General features: G+C 40.3%; 1 protein-coding gene across 1 annotated transcript in view; it reads right to left on the minus strand.

The window, feature by feature from the left end:
* Positions 1 to 1,024: 1,024 nt before the first annotated feature.
* The window catches only part of hcn2b (hyperpolarization activated cyclic nucleotide-gated potassium channel 2b), a 45,091-nt gene continuing 22,778 nt past the window's right edge, over positions 1,025 to 23,337 (minus strand). The window contains exons 5-8 of the mRNA XM_087836297.1: positions 11,984 to 12,130; positions 11,250 to 11,490; positions 7,930 to 8,094; positions 1,025 to 2,672 (exon numbers count right to left, since the gene is read on the minus strand). Of these exons, the coding sequence (XP_087692423.1) occupies positions 1,708 to 2,672; positions 7,930 to 8,094; positions 11,250 to 11,490; positions 11,984 to 12,130 (1,518 nt within the window). The 3' untranslated portion in view covers positions 1,025 to 1,707. The remainder of the gene's footprint in view (positions 2,673 to 7,929; positions 8,095 to 11,249; positions 11,491 to 11,983; positions 12,131 to 23,337) is intronic.

Below are 23,337 nucleotides of genomic sequence, written 5' to 3' on the forward strand. Positions count from 1 at the left end.
TGAAACTAAACAAAATGAAAATGATCATAGGAGAGGAACTCATTATTGGCACTGTATAATGAAATCCAATTGAACGAGAACAATAATAGTCCCAAACAGACCCGGGGGATTCCAATTTCCACACTCATTACCCAGTAATGGTTCAGGCATTAGTGAGATGAGGTGAATAGAATATCAGGTCCAGGAGAAAAGGTTCCCTTCCTAATGCTTTTGGACACAAATTGCCGGTATTCCATGACCTCTTATTGAAGCCGTAATGACAGAGGCACACTGCAATATACATCCTGCAAAGTATCGGCACAGTCCTTGGCTGTGGACCAAAACCGTAGCAGCGGCAGCGGCATTGAACTTCGCGGGAGTTTCATTATCGGTGTGAATTGACTTTGGCGTAGTGACACATGGCCCAAACTGCAACTAAAGGAAAGTGAGATTAGGGGTTAGGAAAAGAATGAATTTACATTTTGATGAGGGAATTTACATTTTAACTATAAAATTTATTTTACTTTGCTGGCAGTGAATTACAATTTGTAAGGTTAAACAGAACATTTTCACAATTGTGGGATATTACCACTTACATGACTTTAGTCCATAAACCTGCACTCCAGGGGATGGTATGTGTGTGTTTGTCAAGCTCAGGTCCTCCATCAGAGGCCATGTATATGTAATTAAAAGGAATTATATACATAAGTCTTTATGATCTACTTCTATGATCTACTTAAAGCTGCATCAATCAGTTTGTAGCTACTTGAGGGCAAAAGTCTGACGTCACTTACCTTAGAAAGTTGCTCACATGAGCAATATTACACTACATATTATTGCATCACAGTTCTTTTTTACTGGGATGCTGGTTAACTCTGTTTTGGTCTCAACAAGGTCATTAAAACATTATTCATCAGCTTGTTGCTGAATTTGTCTGTTGTTGCTGCTGTGCAGGTCATTTCAATATTAATCATTTGCTGGAAAAAGACTGAACAGTACCACAAACTTGCAGGTGTTAAAAAACACCTGATTAGAGTCAGTGCTAATTTAAAGTACAGTGATTAATGCAGCTTTAAATAAAACAAACAGGCAGACATTTACTGTAGAAATCAGAGGCTTGGCTTGAAGAAACAATACAATCGTAATTTCAGCATTGAGGATATTAACTGTCTCTGATCTGGGACTTATTTATCTGAGTTAAGGGCTATCAGATCTTATTAGTCTGATTTATAAAGTCAAAGTAGACTGCTTTTAGACTGTATACCAGCCAACCTACTGAGAAAATCTGCTCAAATATAGCAATAAAATCCCACTAAAGTGCCGACTTCTGATACTTTAAGCGCATCCCTGAATCTCTTTAACTCTCATCCAACCCCAAGTTTGCATAAAATGAGGTGAAGGAAGTGGTAGTGAAGCAAATTTCCCGTGTGTTGTGGATTATTTTGTGAATTAAAAACACTACTGTACCATTACCAATCTGTGCAACTAGTACTTCTGTGAGTAGAAACATCTGAGTGCTGCAATTTTAAAAGTCACCATACCGACTTTATTATATTAGAACGGTTGTCTATCAGCTTCTCCCTGCTGCATCTCATTCGACATTCATACGATCGGATAGTCAAACTGGAATAAAGAGAAGAGGAACTGTAGGAGAGATAACAGAAATCTCCCCATGTTCCTGTAGTCAAGATCCTTGTTGAGTCACTCTCCAAGTGTTTTTAATCAGGTTCACAAGTTTGAGGATAGCCTGGATTTGACTTTGATGTGGTCTGTCTCAGGAAGGCTCACTAAAGAGTCCTTCTTGGGGAGTCCCGATTCTCCCAGACCAGTTCCCACTCCTCCTACTGCTACCCCTGCAACAGGTGCAAAACCATGAACGGAACCAGGGAGGGATGCTACAGGAAAGGCCCCAACAGACATCTGGTGTGGGAGAACCACCCTGTGTGGTATGGCGCTCCGGATGCCTGTGTGACCCAGTGGGGTGTGAGGGGGCTCGATGGAAGTAGAAGAGACTCGTGTAGATTGGGGCGGACTAGGGACAGCTGGTTGTCCCATCTCGTGAGGCAGTGAAGGCTGAGAAGCTGACAGTGCCCTGGCATCTTGGCTCAGACTTCCCATTTGCAAAGAATGGGTGCTCTTATGTGTGCTGGGCCTGTGCACGGGGCTGGCTATGTGCTGCTGGACTAGAGAAAGCTGTGAGCCTGAGGTGGGACCAGCCAGGGCACTGGATCCATACTGGAATGATCGCCCACCGACTGCTAGTGGGCTTTGGACAGGGGGGCTGGACAGGACTGGAGGAAAGGCACCAGAAACAAGGAGTTGAGACTGAAGTGGAGAGGCTGAGACAGGGCTCGATACACTTTGCATCACCTGAAATCTCCTCATCATCCTGGGAGACTGCAGGTTACCCAATCCCACAGAGTTTCCTTGCATGGGGGGACAAAAATTCATGGCTACAGCCTGCTGGAGAGTGGCAACTGCTGAATTGTGGGCGGAGGAACTTGGAGGCGTAAAGATCCCACCGGTCAGTGGAGGCGTCATGGACATGGCCCGTGGGCGTGGCACATCCACCTGTTGAACCATCTCCCGATCATATTTAACTATCTCCTGGATCATCTCGTTCTCACGATTGTTGAAAACACCTGAGTTGAGATCATGCTGAACTTTGTGCATCAGGATCGAGTTCTTCTTGCCTGTAAAGACATGGAAAAAAGTGTTGCTATAGCAAACGGAAACAATGCAAAAAATGAAAGAAAAAACAAAATAGACTTTAATGCTATATTTCCGTACCTTACAATTTGTTAATAATATGCTAAACAGACAAAAAGCTAAAATATAAACAGATATAAACAGATATACTGCCTGTATCCATTTTTTGCAAACAAGCAATCCAAGACTGATGGACACACAGACACAGAAACACCCTCTACTAAGGTAATGCAGGGTAATGCAGAGGTGCAGGCAACCATTATTTCTGCAGTGACCTCAGTGCATATGATGTAAGAGGGAGCATTTCACTGACAATATATTAGCCCTACAGGAGAAAACACTATTTACTTCAACGTATTTCTAACGTATATGTGCAGCTAATGGACGGCTATTGCAACTGCTAATTTAACAGTTTATCAGTAAACAGCACCAACTGATGCCTTTATTGCTAAATTTGATGGCCGCAAGCATCATAAACTGCAAACAAGAGATTAGTGAAACCATCTGAGGAAAAGGTCTGTGTCCCAGTTTATATGGCACGGGGAGTCTCGCCTTGTGTTTGCTGGCAGATGCTAACAGGCCACATCCAAATCAGGAAGCCAACCTCTGATTTTTATGTGAAAAAAAAAGAGAGAGAAGCTGAGCTGCCAGCAAAGCACTGAATCCAGCCTTGCCAGCTCAAAGCACAGCTGGATGCAACGCTGGATGAGTGGCCCCAATTTCAGAAGCAGTTGCACAGCCGACTTGAGGCTTTTCCCCATCATCATCTCAGCTGTGAGTGCGGTGGCCAAAAACACGCACTTGAACAAGTGATGTGTGATCTATTTTCTTAGCAGAAGCATACACTTGGTGAAGTAAAAAACAGCCACGTGATGAATCAGACACTAAAAACTGCAATTTCTCCACACTATTTCATAAATGCGCCAAGGAGAGAGGACACAGCAAGGAAAGAAAAATACAGTATATGCACTCTGATCTACAGTGCCATGGAATGCACAGGGCATCAATCAATGACTTAGAAACCATCCCTGCATGCACCAGTTGATTCCTTAATTCAGTTGTGTGTTATAAATTCATGTGGTGGTCATAATGCTTTAAAATATTAAGCTGGTTTATGTGATCTCAGACTGTAAATGACTCACAGAAATGCACTGCTTCTTATAGCAAAACCTCTTGAAAGCACTCAAAAGTAAAACAGCAAACCAGCTGGGATTATAAAGGCAGATTTGTACGAGGCATTATGATGTATGCCACTGAGGAGTGAACTGCAGAATCCCACTTAGTCCTGAAAAAAACTGTCTGCACAGATAAAACTAAGACAGAGTAATTCAGGTGAAAGCAGGTGTGCATTTCAGCTGAGGGCCATCCTGGGTCACAGTAGTACTGCAGAGAAGAGAATAATGGGATCGCACAAGTTCAAACCCACCGCTGTCAGGGAAGTAAGATGACTGTGTTAGAGACTATTGTGTATGATACCTGCTGAGTGCCTTCCCTCTGATGTGAGGCCCAGATAGGCTGATAGTCAGTAAATAGGCTCTCTCTCTCTCAATCAGTGGCTTATATGTGAGGAGAAGGCAACTAATGGTGAGATCAGGTGAACAAATCCTCAATATGTCAGATTTAGAGTAGAAGGTTCTTTGCAGGTGAGCATTAGATACTGTTAAAACAGGAGGCAATGAAGTATGAGAGAAAAAGATGGACACTGCGATGTGTTGCTGCAGGGATTGGACATGTTGAGACCAAAGACAAGATGTTGGCAGCCTTCCTAGCAAAATCCAGATGACCCAACATCTGTTGTGCCCTGGTAACAAAAAGGGACTCACAGCATGTAGAGAGGTTTGTGTGTTCATATGGAAACTGTAGTATTGTCAGCTCGATTCACCAGTGCGGAAGGCAGCCTAGAAAGCTGACTACAGAGCTAGGTTATTTGTAAGTGCAAAGCCTGAGATCTACTGTACATCACAAACAAAGATTATTATTCCACCATAACCAGCTGCTAAGCCAGAAGAACATGAGGGGAAGGCTGCTGATGATTTGGTGACTTGTGCTTCACCAGCATGATACATTTGCTGCATGTGTGGAATAAAAACACTCACAGCTTGGGAGTTTAATAGTGGAATTACAGTGTGATTATGAAAATCTGCACTAGAGTGTGCAAACACATCTATACAGGTTGATCATATTTAATCGTCAGCAGTTTTCCCATAGCAAGATTTTCCCACAGATGGGATTGTCCTGATAATGCCAACAATCAGAAAAGGGGGACACGCTGATGTGTGGCCCTGGAAATGTATGATTCAATTTAGCTTTTATATAGACACACAAAAAATGAGAAGGCTTGGAGAAAATTAATCAAGTGTGGGTGTTCCTGGTAAGTACTGTTGTTTCATTCCAGCTCTGTGTTGAACTCCTCCTCCTCCCACTGACTTTTATGGGGATTTTATCTGCTGATAACACAGAGCTACTCTCTGAGGTGTTTGGAGGCTTGGAAAGAGGAGACAAAGGAATGCATATTTGTTGGCTTGCATCCTTGGAAATTCTCCTAGGGAAAACAGCAGTTGGAGAAGTCGGCATCACACAAAATTTTTGTATCAGTGTGCAATGAATGTGCGATCTAGCTGCCTTTGAAATGGTCGCATTGAAGGGGATCAGGTCTGCATCTACTCGCAATCCTATTGCGATCTTCAAAGCTACTTTGGTGCATCAAGACTGGCAATAAAACAGCAATAAGACCGAGTCAGTCTGCTATCAGTTTGTGATTGAATGACGCCAAACAGATGAACGGATTGAACTGCGATAAATTGGCAGATTGGCAGAAAACTGACATTAAAAGTACATTTACATCAACTACTTACATTCCAGTCAGAACCTCGTAGATCGTAGAATTCCTCCACAGACAGTAATGTACTTATTCTAAGACAGACTCATAGCAGAGTTGTGTATTCCACATTACTTGTAATCAGTTGCCAAATCAAAAAAAAAAATTCAATGGATTCACCAGGGAACCACCAATTTGTCCAAGTCACAAGGAACAAGGAGGTTGCTACCATGTTTTTCTCTAGTGTGACTGAGCCATTGAGAGATGGAATTTCTCATAGATATGGTGGTGTTTCTTGTCATACATCCTCCTTGGGTGCTTGTAAAGTGGCCAAGCTGTAGTGCCAGGCTCTGCTCATCAAACGTGCATCATAAATAGCAGCGATGGATGACAATACAAAGGGGGAAAGGCATACAACCATCTGATTGCATCCTCTAAAGTGCAAACTTGGTTGGGGATTATCATGCCTTTGAAGAAGTTGGTACTGCAAGTTGGACCACCCTCATTTGCAGAATTCAGAGATAAAGCACGGATAATACGTCACTGTTTCCACAGCAGTACCATTGCCAAGTAACACCTAGAGTTTCTTTTACTAGCCATTGATTATTAGGTCACACAAGTGTCTCTATGTCCATTAATGGCCCACACAGGTCAAACACTGTTGTCAATAAAATGCCTGGATGGCTGAATCAGCATTCCTCATTCAAACTTCTAGTCATAAACGCCCTCACAGAAAACAATACATAACTACTGAAGACAATTAAGCTTAAAGATTTATTTAATCATGAAAGCTATTTAACCAACAAAGCATGTCTCTTTTATTTAGACACCTTTTTATAGATCTCTCTGTCTTTGATCCACTTGTTTTCTTCTGAGAAAGACTGTTGAGAAAGCCAATTAAAAGAGCTCATCATTAGTGACTAGTATGCATCAAGTATGCACGGAACCCGGTGGGAATGTTTGATTGGAGGTTTGGTCTTGAAGCAGACAATCCAAGCCTCTCTTTAAATATGTGAGTTGCCTGACTGAAGTCTGCTCATGTGTGGAAACTGGCTGCTATGGCAACAGCTGGCAGGTGGCAGATTCAGGGCCTCGTGAACGTATGAGGTGTGGTCATGTGATGAGGGATGTAACATTAGCTGACCTTGGGGGGCATGACGGGAGACGCAAAGTTGTTTTTAATGTGAAGGAAAATATAAACTGTCAATCAGCATTCATGAGCACATCTTTGTGTGTTTTTTAAAATATTTGTTTTATATACATCCAGACTGAGACTGCTGAACAATCGCTGAAAAAAAAAAAAATCAGAATGATGCATTTCAAGTAAAGTAAAAGTTTTAACTGGCTTTGCTTTTCTTCCCAAAATGGCAAATATCTACCAAAAGAGTTAAACTGCACTAAAACAACTGAGCTTAAGGAACCTAATAACATACAAAGATACATATTCACCTTTGATTTCTTTCCTGAGCCGTACACCACACACAGCCCTTTGTTAGGATCGTTCATAGACTACATCCCAGCTGTCAGACCGTGCGGTGTTTTGACAGAGACATCACAGTAATGAATGAGTATGTTTTCCTTATGCTTCATTTCATCTTGTGAATGACTCATAAGCTTATGAAGACAGCAATGCGCGTGGCTTTTATCACTGAGGCATAAGTATCCAAAACGAAATCTCTGTTCATATCTCTGTTCATGAATCATGTCAGAATAAATACATTTTTACTGTTTATTGTTCTTTCAAACATTTTTTCCCTTTTCTTTATTGTAGCCTAGCATGTTTCTGCATAAATTTAAGAGACGATATTGGACTGAGGAGCCTGAGTGCTGCAGTACTGCACAAAAGTCTTACAACACCCTTAATTTATTTAAATTTTGCTTCCAAAAAACTGACCTTTTTGCATTTTTAAAAGTGGTCTTTGAATACTTATTCTCTACAGTTTCTAAAGGTCTTTTTCATTTTCTCTCATTTTCAGAGGATTGTTCTTTTTTGGTTTGCTGAACCATTTAACACTGAATCATTCGAGCATAAAAGGCCTCCTAACTCAAGTAGCAGCTTAGCAAAGAACCAGTTTTAAATTGTATCTTTAGACATTGTGTTATCAGCAGCCGTTCACACACGTAATTTGTTCCAAATTCTTAACAAGGTGATTCCCCAAGAGCTATGAGCTGAACGCTTTGATTGGTGTGCAGTATGTTTTTAAAAAAATTGAGGAAAGTGAACAAATGGAGGACAAAAAAAGGAAGTAGTGGTAAGCCTTAAAAATCTACAGCAGATGAAAAGTATCTGAAAGCTGTGGTCTTAAATATCTTTTTAATCTTTTGGCTTTTGTTTTAAATTTTGAAACTTTTAATCACATCATAGTAAAACACCTACCGGAGACTACTCATCTCTATATTGAACAGAACGGCAGTTTTCTTACCTATCCTGTCCAATCTGTCAATGGCAACTGTCTCAAAAGCCCTCCTCATCATGGGGTACTCCTCCAGCACCTCATTGAAATTGTCCACAGAGAGAGAATACAGGCGACAGTAGGTGTCCGCACGCACACTGGCTGTCCGTCTGCCACGGGTCAGCAGGCAGATCTCTGGAGGGGTGAGAGATACGGTCAGAACAGAAAATGGCAAACCCACAGATTTCAGTGTGTGACAGCAATAGAGAAAAGAAGAGAAACGCTATGAGTAAGAGGTCTGTTAAGCAGTGCGACGCTCAGCCAAAACACTGTTACAGTACATTAAATGTTAAAATGTTCAATTATGTTTCCGCACAGGCTGTGGAAAACTCCTGGGCTTAAGAAAATGTGTGCTCAGAACAAAGACCTGCTGAATGTAACCCTAGGTATTTCCTCATTCACTAGCACTACACTGACAGCAGTGTATAGCATATATAGAGATGTGCTGCATTGCATTCAGTTGTTTCCCTTCTTTAGTATCTTCTTCTCTATTACTTTTTCCTTTTATTGGCTGGAGCTGACTGTTGTCTTGACAACCATATTCCCTCCTTTTCCGTTCCCTGAAAGGTTGACCTCCTCTGACTCTCTGGGGAAGGGGGAAGGGGGTGTGGGGGCACCAGGATACCCCATTAAGAGCAGGCACTGCACTGGACTGTTCCTGTCTGTTTGTATGAGGTTTCTCACAAACTCAGAGTAATCCAAGGAAGTTGCACTTTATTTTATTTTATCTACTTTCTAATGAAGAATAATTATATTTTCATGTGTATCTGTTAAATCTAATACTACAGTCTTTTAGCCTAGCTTAGCAAACAAATTGGAAACAGAGTGAAATCGTTAGCAGGTTCCATCAGCTTAAAGTCAAGACCACTACCAGACTAGACAGCAATAACGTCTGTGTTTACACCCTTGTAGAAAAATAGTTTTGGTGTGTACGATGAGTAATTTTTTAAAAAATTATATATTTTTTGTTACCCGTCAGTTTGGGAAGTCTTAAAGCTTACAGTAACAGGTGTGGCAGACACAGGTAGCTGTAGCTGATACCTGTCTGCTAGTTGAATGAAATTATTTTAATACTTTGTTATTGAGGACTAATTAGCACATATATGTGTATATACACATTTTTATAATATATACAGTCCATTAGATTCTCCATTAGCATAAGCTTCTTTTGATACCGGCTGACTCTCTCTGCAAGAAAGTTTTTCCACCAAACACATTTCTAGACAAGCAACCTATAGTGTGCAATAGAGTGCATTTATATTAATTCACTGACATCATATTAAAGCAACTGCTAGTGATTACCAGAAGTTGCTTGAAATCCACTTTTGTTAGAATCCCTTTCAGAAAGCTCTCTTGAAATTGGAATATCCCTGTTTACACAAAATGCAGCCATTTACATACTGGTAGCATCAATAGTGTCTACTGGGAAGTGCAGACAGAGGATAATAATACCAATGAAACTGCTGCTATTGAATTAAAAGGGTTTCCAAACCACTGGGTGACCATTTGTGGCTTGTAGACGGGGAAACTGCCTCAAATATACTGAAAGAACGAAGAAAGGCTGAATGGTTGATGTGAACTGTGGCAATTTGGATCTTTGCTTCAATTTTGAATCATGATCATTGTAACCTGTTTCTGTGGCATAACCAGCTCTGTTTCCTGTTTCAGTTAATGTAATATCTGCAAATTCTCTTATTTACAGTTTCATTTTCTGATGTGTTGACAGGAATTAACCCGTTCCCCTGGGATTTTGTTGGGACACCAGAAGAATCTGAGTAACAAACCGCTTGTCCACAGGATCTGCTCACACACTGTGTAATAAAGATGATGATTATGAGGTTATGTTTGGCTGTATTCACTGTGGACTTTATGGAAAGGGCATAGGGGTAAAAAAGGAAAAACCCTTCCTCAACATGCAATCTACCCCATCTGTGTGTGATAACTGTACAAAATGTAGTTTGGTGTGGAAAGGAGAAAATCCACGAAAAGGTTTCTTAATGTTAGAAAATCTACCAGTGGCTAAGGTTAAGTCGGATACTAAAATTTAAAAGCAGGTAAATCCAATCAAAAAACACTTTGTGCATTAGCTGGTTGGTGATGGTGACATCACCATCTACTTAGTGCTACTGACTTATTCAGCGATTTTACCACACATACACACCCCACTGGAAGTTAAACCTTGTTGTCCCCTCGGTTCTTAGCTCACTGCTAGCTGTGTGCATGGAGACCTGTGATTCCCTCCCTGGTCGCAGGCATGACTTCAAACACTCGATGTCTGACATTATAAATGGCCCCATCATCTTCATTCTGCTGTGCTAATTAGGTGTTATTAATTAGGTGTGTGTGTGTGAATGGATGTGTGCATGTGCGTGCTGTGCAGTCATGTCACTACAACAGTGCTCTGGGCAGCTGGCACATCAACGAAACTGTGAGTGGACAGAGCTTCTGCAGAGGGCATCGGATGTTAAAAAGGCAGCCCAAAGAGTCACGCTACAGGACGCTAAAAAGTGTATGTTGGTGTGTGTGTGCGTTTATGCGTGGCAATAGTAGCACCACATGCTTCTAAACAGCCACAGAGGAACAACAACCTGGGAAAGTGGGACAGAAGTCGCCGTAAGGCTGAACAAGAAGTCCAAATAAAACATTGGGGTAGTTTTTTGTTTATCTACAAACTGCAAAAGTAAACACACATCTGTGATATTACTGTAGTGCGGGGGTGTCAAACACAAGGCCCAGGGACCAGAAATGGCCTGACAAAGACGCCAATCAGGCCCATTGGACAGCTTTGGAAAATGTGAAAGAGAGCAGAGATTTTGGACTTTTAACTGTATTTTTGTAGGTTTTACAGTATTTCCTACTGATAAAGACATTGTTATTCACTCTACACTAAAGTAATTGAATGACAGATAAACAACACCAATTAAACTACAATACTCACTGCCTTTTGTAAGCAAAACTTTCTCTGTAATTTTACATATTTAATTTTTGTGCCGACTGATTTCTGTCATTTGCTACAGCAGCATTTCTTTATCGTGTAGGAAAACTGAGATTTACTGTTGAAATTGCACATTAACTGAGATTAAGTTTGTAATTAAATATCTTTACACAGACAGAAAGGGGAGTTTTGCTGCTTTGGCCTACTTAAGATCAAAGTGAGTTTTAGGTGGCCCATGATGTAAAATGAGTTTTACATCCCTGCTGCAGTGGATTCTAGTGGGAGGTAAAGTGTAAATGACCCATAGAAGAACAGAAATGAATAAAACTGAGTAGATTACTGAGTAGTTACATACCTCCAAAGTAGGAGCCATCCATCAGCTTCATGCCAATGCTTCCTTTAGTCAGGACGCTCACCACCCCGTGCTGAATGAAGTACATCTTCTTGCCAATTGTCCCCTCTCTGATGATGTAGTCTCCAGGCTGAAATACTTCAAATCTCAGTTTGGTCAGCATGGCTGTCACAAAGTTGGGATCTGCGTTGGCAAACAGCGGCATGGAGGCCACCAGCTTACGGCAGTTGAAGTTGACAATTTCCTAAATGGCAACGGGAGATACAAATGGTTAATCTGTGCAGATTTTTAGCACAGGGATTTACAGTTAAAGATACAAATAATAGTGTATTATAGTATATTCACTGTTTGTACAGTTCAAACACTATTCTATATTATAGTTTTTGGGCGGTTGCTTTAGATTGTCTTGAAGGATATTGGCATACATTTTCACTTTTTTGCAGTTATCTGAAATTTAAAAGGTGCAAACATTACTTTTGACCCATTTCTTTTGCTTTTGTAAACCTCTATATTTTTCAATTTGAAAAAAAATTTGCCAACTACCGAATGACTAGGGAAATTAGACCATTTAATAACTAAATACATACAGAGAAGGCTGGAAGTAATCGATTTTAAACACGGGGTCGCATTTTTCAGATGAAACAAGAATAAATGACTATTTTATTGAATTTATTCCATCTTATTTCATCTGTGGAGACATGTGTATTCAAAATGTATGGGATTTTTTTTTTTCATACCTCGCGCAGAGGCTCATTAAGCTCCTCCAGGATGCTCTCTTCATCAAACATCTTGCCCTGGTATCGGTGCTCATAGTAGTCATGGATTTTCTGTCGGAAGTCGGCTGGGAGTTTGTGGAACGACATGTACTGCTCCACTTGTTTGTACTGGAAGATGGAGAGAGTCATAGGAGATATTAATGAGAATGAACAGAAGCATAAATCAATGATAACAGGATTCAGCAACTTTCTTGTTAATTTTGACACTTTGCAAAGTACGTCCGACTTTAAAGAATCACCGCGGCCTTGATACAGAAGTTGCAGCAGCTGGAAAGACAATTCTCAAAAGACTGTTTCTTTGACTGTCCCCATCAGCTTCAGGTGTGCATGACCAGTAAAGCTACTGAGATGTACAGCACTGCACACACAGGGATCCTATGACCTATTTATACCTGGTAGCCATGGGAAGACAATTGTGATGAAGTAGTTAAGGAAACATGACAGCTCTGTAAAGCCCATGAGGATTCCTCCCGCTCTGATGTGTTCAGAGAAGAAGGACGCTGTGATCATACATGCTAACTAAAGCCAGTTTCTCTCTCTCTCTCTCTTTCTAGTGATGTTGTGTCACACATGCTTTTTTTTAAATGACAAATTTACAGAAAATGCAATCAACGTTTTCACAAAGGAAACGTGTTTTGTTGTCGTGCATTTCATTTTTCATGAAGAAAAAAAACCATGAAACAAATCTTCAATGATCTGTGAAGACTGAGGGGAAGTCGGTAAATAATTAAGTGGAACTGGGCATTTGAGTGGAAAGAGTTTCTATTTAGAGAAAGGAAGATGTTTGTCACCTTTGCTTGATTAATATGTAATTATGTGGCTAGAAATAATCACGTGAAAACAGAGGTTGGCTTTGGCACATCGTGTTTGCTCACTGGACAGTCAAATTGAACCCACTGATTCACACCATCGCGTATTCGGCACCGCAATGCTTATCTGAAACAAATGCAGCCTGAATGTCCACTTTGTTGCTTTATAACACATTTAATGCCTGGATTCCCTGTGAAAACAGAAGCTGCTGGACCTACTGTATAGCTTTTCCTATAATGTGAAATTGAAAAGCATGTTATTCACTGTACACAGACAGGTTTTGGATTGGCTTTATTTATTTATATCCATGATCCCATGGAGTTTCACATGCCAGCTGTTGAGAATGGTGGGAATGAAAGAAACTGAAATCCCCCCAGCTTAGCACTCATTACATCAGAGAAGGTAAAAAGTCGAAACATCCCGTTAAAAATGTTAAAAGTGATACAGAGCACCAAACCGTGTTTATCTATATGTGCTTTTCCTAGTAAATCATCTTTACTCTTGATCAAAGATATAACTAAAGTATAAGTCTAATACTATGATGAATGAAAAGCTTGAGTAATGAATATTTTTGCATGTAAAAGATAAGAAATGTGTCTCCAGCCCATGAATACACATTATTCTGAATAAAAGACACAATATTAGGTATGATATAATTGTTAAGCTTTTCATGCTTAATTGCTTATCATTGATCAGAATATAATCAGTAGGGGTGGGGGGAAAAAATCGATACTGTGTAGTATGGTGATATTTTGTTTGCTAATAATGTATCGATACAGGGACAGCAGAAATCGATATTTTGTTACAAAAAAGGTTTTTGTGCTCTGACTTCAGAGCATGTTGATCCTTTTTCTGAGCAAGAATCCTGACATTCCTTCACTGTCCAAATGTGTTTAACTTTTTTTTGGCAGCAATAAACATGACAGATTACTTATTTTAATTTAAGACATGTTTTATTTTAATTAAGTTTAAAACTTTTTTATTTAATGTAAAATTATATTTTGTTTTAATTTACTTTCAAATTCTTCAGTTGCTGAAGGGGCTGCATAGTTTTCATAAATTGCATAGTTCAGAATAGCTATAATTGTACCAGATGGTTGATTCAGTTAAGTTGGACTAGACTGTAATACAAACCGTTCAGTTTGTCAACAATCAAACTGAAATGAGAGAAAGACTGAGTGTGAGACTTTGATATTAGATAAAATGAATATTGATAAAGTTTACCTTTATGTACAGAATCTGAATATCGCAAAATATTTTTAAAAATTGCAATAATATCGTATCGTGCGTTAAGTATTGTGATAATATCGTATCGTGGGATGTATGGTGATTCCCACCTCTAATAATCAGGTATAAGTTTAACTGATATAACAAATAAAAAATATATAAAAATGTATCTAATAATAGATCTCTCTTCCCTCCTTCCTGTATAAAAAATATGTAAATCTCTACACTACACACGCTATTAACACCCTGAGGGCGAAAATGTGACCATGTGATTTTGAAAAATGAGCCGATAAGATTACCCATGAAACCAGTGCAGTGCACTTCACTTCCTGTTATATCAGCAGGCACACCAACACGAAATGATGCATAAAGATGCAACATGCATGTCACGGTGGTGGACGGACTCAGGCACAGACTGAGGTAGCACGGTTCAACAACACTTTATTAATCACTCCGGTGCGCTATGTACACGTGAAGGGGGGGAAACACCAGGGTCCTGGGGATCAATAGGGGGGAAACACACTTCTTCACACTTGCTCCGCTCCTTGTCCAAACACTCCTCACACGAGCAACCCACTCACACTCACGGGGTCCAGGAATCAAAACGGGCGGGTCCAGATAAACCTATAAACATAGACGAGGGTAAGTCGGCAGCAAGCACGGGAACAACTGATTCCCAATGAAGCCAGGCAATACTGACGAGGGTCACTTAATATTCTAGCGACGAATAGCTCAGAGCCCCAGCCTTAAGAAGAGCCAGAGATCAACTGCAATTCACTCGAGATCAGCTGCAGGTGCGTGGGCCAAGGGCGGGAGCCCAATCAGAGCTCCGCCCAGGCAGACAGGTAGGAAAGAGAGAGAGAAAAACAACAAACACTTGTGGCCACACAGGGACCATGACAATGCACACACAAAAAGGGAGAAAAAAGACTCAAAGAAAATCATAAAAGTGGGGAATAATATTAATGCATCTCACAGAAAAGTTGCTCTAGAACTGTAATCAATACTGGCTAAAGAGAGTATGGCCCTGTGGATGGGGTTGCTTAATGTTACATAAGGCCCCTCGCTCTTTCCCTCCCGACTTTGTGTAAAAAGCACTGTGAGTCATACCTCCATAGAATAAACTGTCAGTGGGATGAGTAGTAGATTCTAGCCTGACGCTCACAGTTAGATTTAAAGGACACAGCATGTATGGAGGGTCAGCAGCGGGGGGAATTAACAGTGACCTTGCTTGTAGTGGTCAAAGACACATGCATTGGGAAGGATGGCTTGCTCTCCAGGAAATTACATTTTGCCACATTGTGAAGTGACATATGGCTCTGTGACTAAAACGCAGGCTTGACCCTGGTGGCATGGGTGTCACAGCAAATCACAAGATACTTTATGCAACACCTACTGTACTCGCTGTCGCAGTATGACATTATTTAACTGTTTTCTCTACAACAACGACAAAAAAAACGTGGCTTTATGTAAGAATTGCAACAATGGCAGAAAGGAGTCACCTTTGGTCCTGTTTTCGGGAAAACATAATAAAGTTCTCGAGGCAGTTGGACTGTTCTAAATCCGCTCCATCTGCTATAATCCATTCACAATATTTCTGTTTATTATTTCAGAGTTCCCTAATACCCTTTCATTCTCTTTCCTTGTAACTGTCTGGTATTATACTGTTCTGCGATGCAGATACTCCACAAATAGATACATGTACATACATATAGTAATGAATTACCTTACATAAGTACATGATCAAATATATGCCATGTCTTGAGTAGATTGACAGCTTTAATGAACAGCATAATGAAATTACACCTGCAAAAACAATTTAATGCTTCCTCCTCTTTCTTATGTAAACTAATTTTAATCTCCATCTCATTCAGTCTTAATTAATTGCCTTGGGTCTTGGTTAATTTAGCATGAAAGGCCAGTACTAAATGAAACCTTACAGGTTGTCTTCCTCAGCCATCTGCTCAGATTTTGAGCATATGCTGAAGGTCAACACATAATCCAAACAACGACAAAATAGTATCGTATATACATAATGAAGGGGGATTCCTGCAAAATAAATGTGCCCTTCACAAACCTGATTAAAAAAAACGGTTTAACTTGACAAATTCCTTCCCGTTCACCATGTGTCAGTAACAATAAAGATTCAGCCAACTTCCATAATAACTGACTCACTCAGTCAAGCGCAGGGATAAACGGGAAGGCTCCAATTAAGTGTTGCCTGCCCAGTGATTCAGTATGTGACAGCTTCAATTAAACTGGAATGACAACTCTCTCGCGAGCTTGCTTCCTCGTTCTCCTACTACTTGAAATTGGCCGAGCTTTACTGCTTTTCTGATTTTCGCAGCATTAGACTCAGATTAGTGACTACGTCAGTCAAAGTTAGCAGGACAGGAGTGATGTTCAAAAGGCCTCATGCTTGAAGAAAAAGATGTTTATAAGTGAACAAGAAACAATTGATGGTCTCCCATGAGGATATATTAGGAAATGATGCTGTGGAAATGCAAAAGAACAAAGGGGAAAGATGGCCGGTGGCTGTTGTTTGAACTCGGTTAATGCTGTCAATCATGCTGGATAACAGAGACGATAGTTCATAGCCACATCCAGTTAATGCACACTTACAAATGCAATACTTGCCACTTAAGAGAGCACGTTTTAAAAGATTTAATACAACAGGGCTTGTTTTGTTTTCAAGTCTCAGCAAAGATCATCATAATTTTTCAGTTTTATTTTGCCTGATCACTTCCTTTGTTTCTTTGTGTTAATACATAGCTCCCCAGCTTTCTTTACCCTGCTTATCTATCTGTGCTCTGATGTATATTTTACTTTGTTAATCACTTTCCTTGCATGTCTCTGTCAGTTTTACCTTTTTCTTTTTTATCCCTTATTCAACTTCTTGTGTGTATTTATAGTTTCCCTAAATATAGCTGTGCATCTGTTCTTTCATCATTGTAATTGCCTTTGATTGTACAAACAAATACTTCCACGTCAGGTGCAGATGATATGCTTCTGAATTGTACTAATAATGGACTCTAAATTTACAAAGTAAAAGGAGAAAGATGACACTGAAATCAGGTTCTTCTGTAGGACTTGTATGAAGCAAAGTAATTTTTATAAAATTAAGTCAGAGTCTGGAGGTCATAGCTGCAGAAGTTGCACAGATTTTCTATTTTTTTTTTTTTTGATTGGCCATAAAGCCCTAGTTGGTGGCTTGCAAGCATGATGCATGGCTGTCACTGTAAGCTGCCACAGAGGGAAAGGAGAAATTGAATTGGTGCTCCTATTAATGGGCCATGTCACTGAGAGTCATGGCATGAGATGTGACGGTCTTATATCTGTCTGTGTGTGAGCTGTTCTAAGTCTATAAAACCTAAGTCAATTTCAGCTGTACCCTTTTAGCTTTTGACTGAAGAGCGGAGACAGACCCATGGGTTATTATCATTGTTACTGTTACTATAGTAATAGATTTTAACATATTTCAAAAATTACACCGATAAAACTCATTTCTTAATGGCACATAAGACTAACAAAGGAGGATTACACATGATTATATCAAAGGATATAATTTACATTTTGACACAGATTCGCACCGCCTTCATGGATTTTTACACAAGTTTAGGTGTATCCATGGAACCAGCAGAAGTCGCTGTTTAGCCAAACATTCGATAATGAGCGTCAACTGCAAAGGAGAGTCTGGCATTTCTCACTTTAAGCCTTGAGAAGTGGCTGTGAGCTCCACGAAGGGCGAGTAAGTGGATGCTAAGTAAAAATATTTTTGGGGGTCAAACTTCAGATGATGTAGATCTGATCTATCACATGCAAGAGATGGGTCCCAAGTTGTCCAGGTCAGGACTCAAGAGATTGTCTAGGTTATAAAGTGAGTAGTTCTTGAGGCCAAGTGCATCTCTGCTCATCATGTGAGTCCCCAAGGGTCACATCTTCCTCCTCTCACCACTGTTTGGGCACACTGCTCCGTGGCTCTTTAGGGGAGAAAGTGATGGGGTAGGAGGAGAGGGAGTACAGTTACATAAGGGCTAATGCCCTCTGTCCATGTGCCGTGTCCGCTACCAGATGGTGTATTGCCCAACAGTCAAGGGCGAATGGACACGTAAAACAGGGGAGAGATGGAAGAATGAAGACGGGAAGAGGGTTTTCAAAGATTCAGGGTCCGAGCACCAAAAGAACACTTCATGATATTTGACACTATAAAAGTCAAAAGAATATCATCAAACAATTAAATAAAAAATTAAAACATGTTCTAAAATATTTATGTTCTACTATTTTCTCTTTAAAATAACAGCAAATATCTGCAAAAGAATGAGACACCATTGTTGGGAGGTCTTAAGCAACCCCCCATATTGTTATATTTTGCAAGAACAATGGTCAATGAGTCCAGTGATACACTGAAATACAAGCAAACACAAATACAGTATTTGGTTTGCACAATTCTTATAACAAACATGAAAGTCCATGTTTGGTCTGACCACCTTTATTCTTCAACACAGTCTAAAAGCTCTTAGGATGTTGGCTGCAATTTGTTCCGTTCTCTGTCATGATCCCACGTTATTTCTATAAAGTTGAAGTGTGGGCTCCTGGAAGGCCAGTCCATGACTGATAGTGTTCCATTGTGTATGACTAGGGATGGGTACCTGTCTGACATAAACGGTAGTAACCAGACCGAAAAGCAGCGCACATTTCGGTGCTTTTTTTTTTCCTGAGCTGTGATACACTTTAGATTCTAGCCAATCATTTTACGTTTCCGAGGATAGTAGGCGGGTCCAGGTACGTACGTTCTTTTAGAGCAGAGCTACAGATTAAAAATGCCCAAGGCGAAGCGGTCAAAAGTCTGGCTGTACTTCACAGCAAAAGATGCAAACTCAGCAGCCTGCAACAAGTGCTTTAAGGTGATACTGTGATACTGTCAAAGGAGGTAACACCTCAAATCCGATGAAACACTTGGCGATGCATAGCGTTTTTTTTTTAAGCCGAGAAATGCGCCGTATTTGATAGCTTGCTGCGAGACCTCACACCGTGCACATCTACTGCGGGTGTGGTGCCTGTTTGGAGTTTGCAACATCCACCAAAAACCCGAAGAGGAGAGTCCTGGCCCCTAGCCCTGCCAGTGTAGCAGAAATGATGTGGATGATGATGGCAGCAGCAGCCGTTCTTCTCTGCGTGAGTAGCTTAATGTTGTTCGTGTGTAATTTACGTTGAGTAGGCTAACCACGTTATTAAATTAATGCATGTAAGGTGAACTAGCAAACACCATCATAGCTACATGCGGCTGTCTTCTTGTGTGATGGCAGATACTCCCTTCACCCTGGCCAAAAAGGCTAAAATGACCAAAGAAAAGGTGGAAAACAGTTAAACATGTGAGGTTTTTGGACCAATTTTGTGTTCTCCATTCTTTAAGCACCGGCACCGTTTCAAAAGTACCGGTTTGGCACCGGTGTCAGATAAAACCTAAACGATACCCATCCCTATGTATGACTTTACGACACTGGTAGTGTGTTCGAGAAAAATGAAGGCGCAGCAGGCATATTCCAGACGGTAATGCATGGTGGATCAAAGAAAGATGGTACATTTGCACATTCAGAGTTACATTGGCAATATCTCTAAAGCCTCTAGATGAAATGCAGCCCCCAAACATGACACGGCCTCCACCGTGTTTTACAGATGACACTCACTGTTGGACTTCTCCTCTGACCTCGCCCTCCAGATGCATCTAGTTAATTCTTTGCTAAGCTGTCTGTTATGTGTAGACACAACACTGGTTCATCCCAAGAGTTAGATGCTTTTTTATGTTAAAATGATTAAACGGGGAGTTTGTATTGCATACTGCGTACTGCAAACACATGACGGACTATCATCATGTGACTATCACGTGGCCAGAAGTTCACCTCAGTGAAGTTATGAAAAGAAATAGGCAGATACACTAAATTTAAACCAAAATTAATCTTTTAAAAATTGAATTCAAACATCCTGACAGAAGCAATGGCTCTCTGGATCTATAGTCTTTGCTGTGAGCGGTTATCATTAAAAGTACTTTGTAGTTGCCATTTGCACCCAGCAACCTTAGATCTGTAGACTGCCCCACTCAAAGTAATCCATCACTAATTCAGCACCGTCTTTTAAATCCACTTCTCAAAATACACTCCCGTAGACTTGCTTTTATGTAATTGCCTTTTGATCTTGCCAACTTTTAACCTTGCGATGCTTACCCATGCATTTAAAAAAAAATCGAATTTCATTTCACGGAGTTGTTTTTCCTTTTGATCATGTTTTCTATTTTTATTTCCCAGCTGCATTTTATTCTTTATTAATTTGTCTTTTTCATTATTTAATTTTTGCCCTTTCTGCTTGCTTGTTATGAATTTTGTGAACTACATTTGGGCAATTGCTATTTTCAACGTTTCTCACTTTTGTTGTCATTATACTACCTCTTCAAAGGAGGTTATGTTGATTCTGCCCATGTTTGTCTGTTAGCAAAAAGCCAGAAAGGTGATTTCAATTGAATTTGCTTTGCATTTTTTTTTTACTACACCACTCCCATTTGTACCTCAACACATCTTCGACCACCTTCAACTTTTTTCACCCTTTACTGAGCTTATTTGGTAGACATATACATGCTACTCTATTGTGACTGGGTTTCAGTTGGGCCGTTTTTCATTAATGCCATAAATCTAAATAAGGCCATGTTGCATTAAACACAGATTACAGCCCTTTCTCTAACAGCAACTCAAGAGATACTGGGGAAAAAAAACAGAAAGGGGAAATGAGAGTCTGACTCCATGCTGCAGTCTGCTTTGTGTCAGTTATATGTTTCTGTGCTTTATTAATGCTGTGACGTCCGTAGCTTCAGTTCCTGCCGTCTTTCAGATCCACAATTCTTCCATGATGCAGAACAGTGAAATAATAAACAGCACAGCTAAACAGTGCAAGGCTGGACCGAGCCAACTTCTCCAACATCCAGTCACTCGTGACTGTTTGTTCATCATTAACCACTGAACTAAACAGTGCATCACAGCGGTTCATAATACGTCCTGCCAACAGATAACAGGCTGGAGACAGAGCTATGAGCTGAAACACGCCAAGCTGACAAAACAGATTCTTTTTTGTAGGATAGTCTAAATGCTAGCAACAGCATGAACTTCTATTGACATTCCACAAAGTCAACAGTTAGCTTTTGCATGCTGTGTCAAGACAGAAATGTCATAACTTCCGCACTAAGCATCTTCTCCTGTTTGCATGCACTGACCAAAGAGAGATGTGGATCTGTTTACTGCGGGATGGAGTTTGACATGCTGGCATTTTTCTGCTTTTATCAGAGCTGACATATATTGTTTGATTATTGGTCTGTTTATAATTTGGATCATAAATAGAGACAGTAAGTGTGAGATAAGAGGAGGATGTTGTGTTAATGGGAAAGTGGTCATCAGTGCTTTTCTTTCTTTACAGCATATCCCTGTCAGATGAACAGTATTTCAACCAATATTTATATCTATAAGTAGTTTTATGGATTATGTGAGCAGTGTTTACCTGTTTTAAATCTCTAACCTCTCTCTTAAGTATTTAAATGTTTTATCACTACTTTTAGCAAACTATATGTGCTTGCTTCAGTAAGTAGCTTTAAAGCAATTGTTGGCATTGTGCTAATGTTGCAGCTGGCTCGGGCTGATAGGAGGTACAAGTCCAGATGTAGCTAGTGGAAAAATCACTAAGGGTCAGTTTCATAGCAGTGTTGCTTTAATGTTTTTGTCTCCTAAAGAGAAATGTGCAGACAGTGCTTACCACGTCTTAAAAGGAAATAAACGAGATGAACAAAAACATGCAATATGTTTCACCATCTCATTATTTATTTAACAAAGCACTGAGCCAAAATACAGAAGCAGCCGTGACTCAGGATCATTGTACCCAACTTTTATCTAGGTTTGTGAGCATTCATTTATGCACAGCTCTCTACCACAGCATTTCAATTTTGCTAAGGTCTAGGCCATAGCTGCACTTGTTTTTTTAATGTTTGATATGCTATGTTTGGTTTTTGCCAAACAGAGAGGTGTGCGTTATGGCCTCGTTAGTCTTGTCTGTACAAACGACGTTGTTCTAGAAGTGTTGTGGTTAGTTCAGATGATGCTTTACAAATATAAGCTGTGCTTTCTCCTGGAAACCCTTCCTAATAATAATAATCATTTATACTTGTTCAGAATGTTAGGGTCAAGATCAGACTATTGAACTCTATCGTCTTCCCTACTGCACTTTACGCTAGTGAAACCTGGCGCTCGACAAGTGCAATTATTCAACAACTGAACGTGCTTCAACAACGTGGCCTGCAGCGAATCCTGAGAATTTCCTACCGGGACCGGATAACAAATGAGGAGGTCCTACGAAGAGCAGGCACCCGCCCATTAGCCGATGTTGTTGCAGAAAGGCGCTTCCGCTTTGCGGGCCATATTTTACGCCTACCCACTCATCGCCCAGCTAAGATTGCCATGACATGGCGTCCACGCACTGGCAAGCGAAAGCAAGGCCGACCAAAGACCACATGGCGTCGAACATACATGGACGATCTGAGAACTGTCGACATTGCCTGGGATGAAGCTGACACAGTCGCTGCTGACCGACATCGATGGAGATCACTAGCTGCCCGATGCGCCGCCCGGCGTAGGAGGAACTAAGTTGCTAAGTTATACTTGTTCAGCCTTGTTGGCAATGGTAATTTTATTCATGCAATACATATTTCATTATACGCCAACTCAGTGTGCTTAACATATGAATTGTAATTGTACTGTTATGAACTGTAACGTCAAACACGCTAAGTAAGGCTTGTAGGGTCCGAGCTCTTGGGCTTTTGGCACTTGGGCGTAGGTTGAATTTCCTAGGGAGTCCACTCCTGAAGGCAGCTGTGTTGAATGTTTTCCCATTGTAGAGTAATTAGCTTCAGAATTGGCAATGGCCTTGCAACACAATCCATATTGATGAGCAGCAGCAGCGATAACAGATTCTTTAAGATTATTATTATTATCTTTCCTCCATCACTTTGTGTCAACATGTCTGAATTCTTCAGAACAGCCAAAACTTCTGTGTTTATAGAGATCCTCGCACTTGCTAATGATCAATTAATAAAGTGAGTAAATAATTTAATTTAATTTGATACACTTAACAAAGTTACCAAACACTTAATAAGGGAATAAAACTGTTGATCATTTCTTTATTATAATTCATTGTTTCACTTTTGGTAAATGGCCTGTATTGTATAAGGATCCCAAAGCACTTTACAC

This window comes from Neolamprologus brichardi, chromosome 23 (assembly GCF_056152115.1).
Source record: "Neolamprologus brichardi isolate AB-2024 chromosome 23, ASM5615211v1, whole genome shotgun sequence".
NCBI classification, from domain to species: domain Eukaryota; kingdom Metazoa; phylum Chordata; class Actinopteri; order Cichliformes; family Cichlidae; genus Neolamprologus; species Neolamprologus brichardi.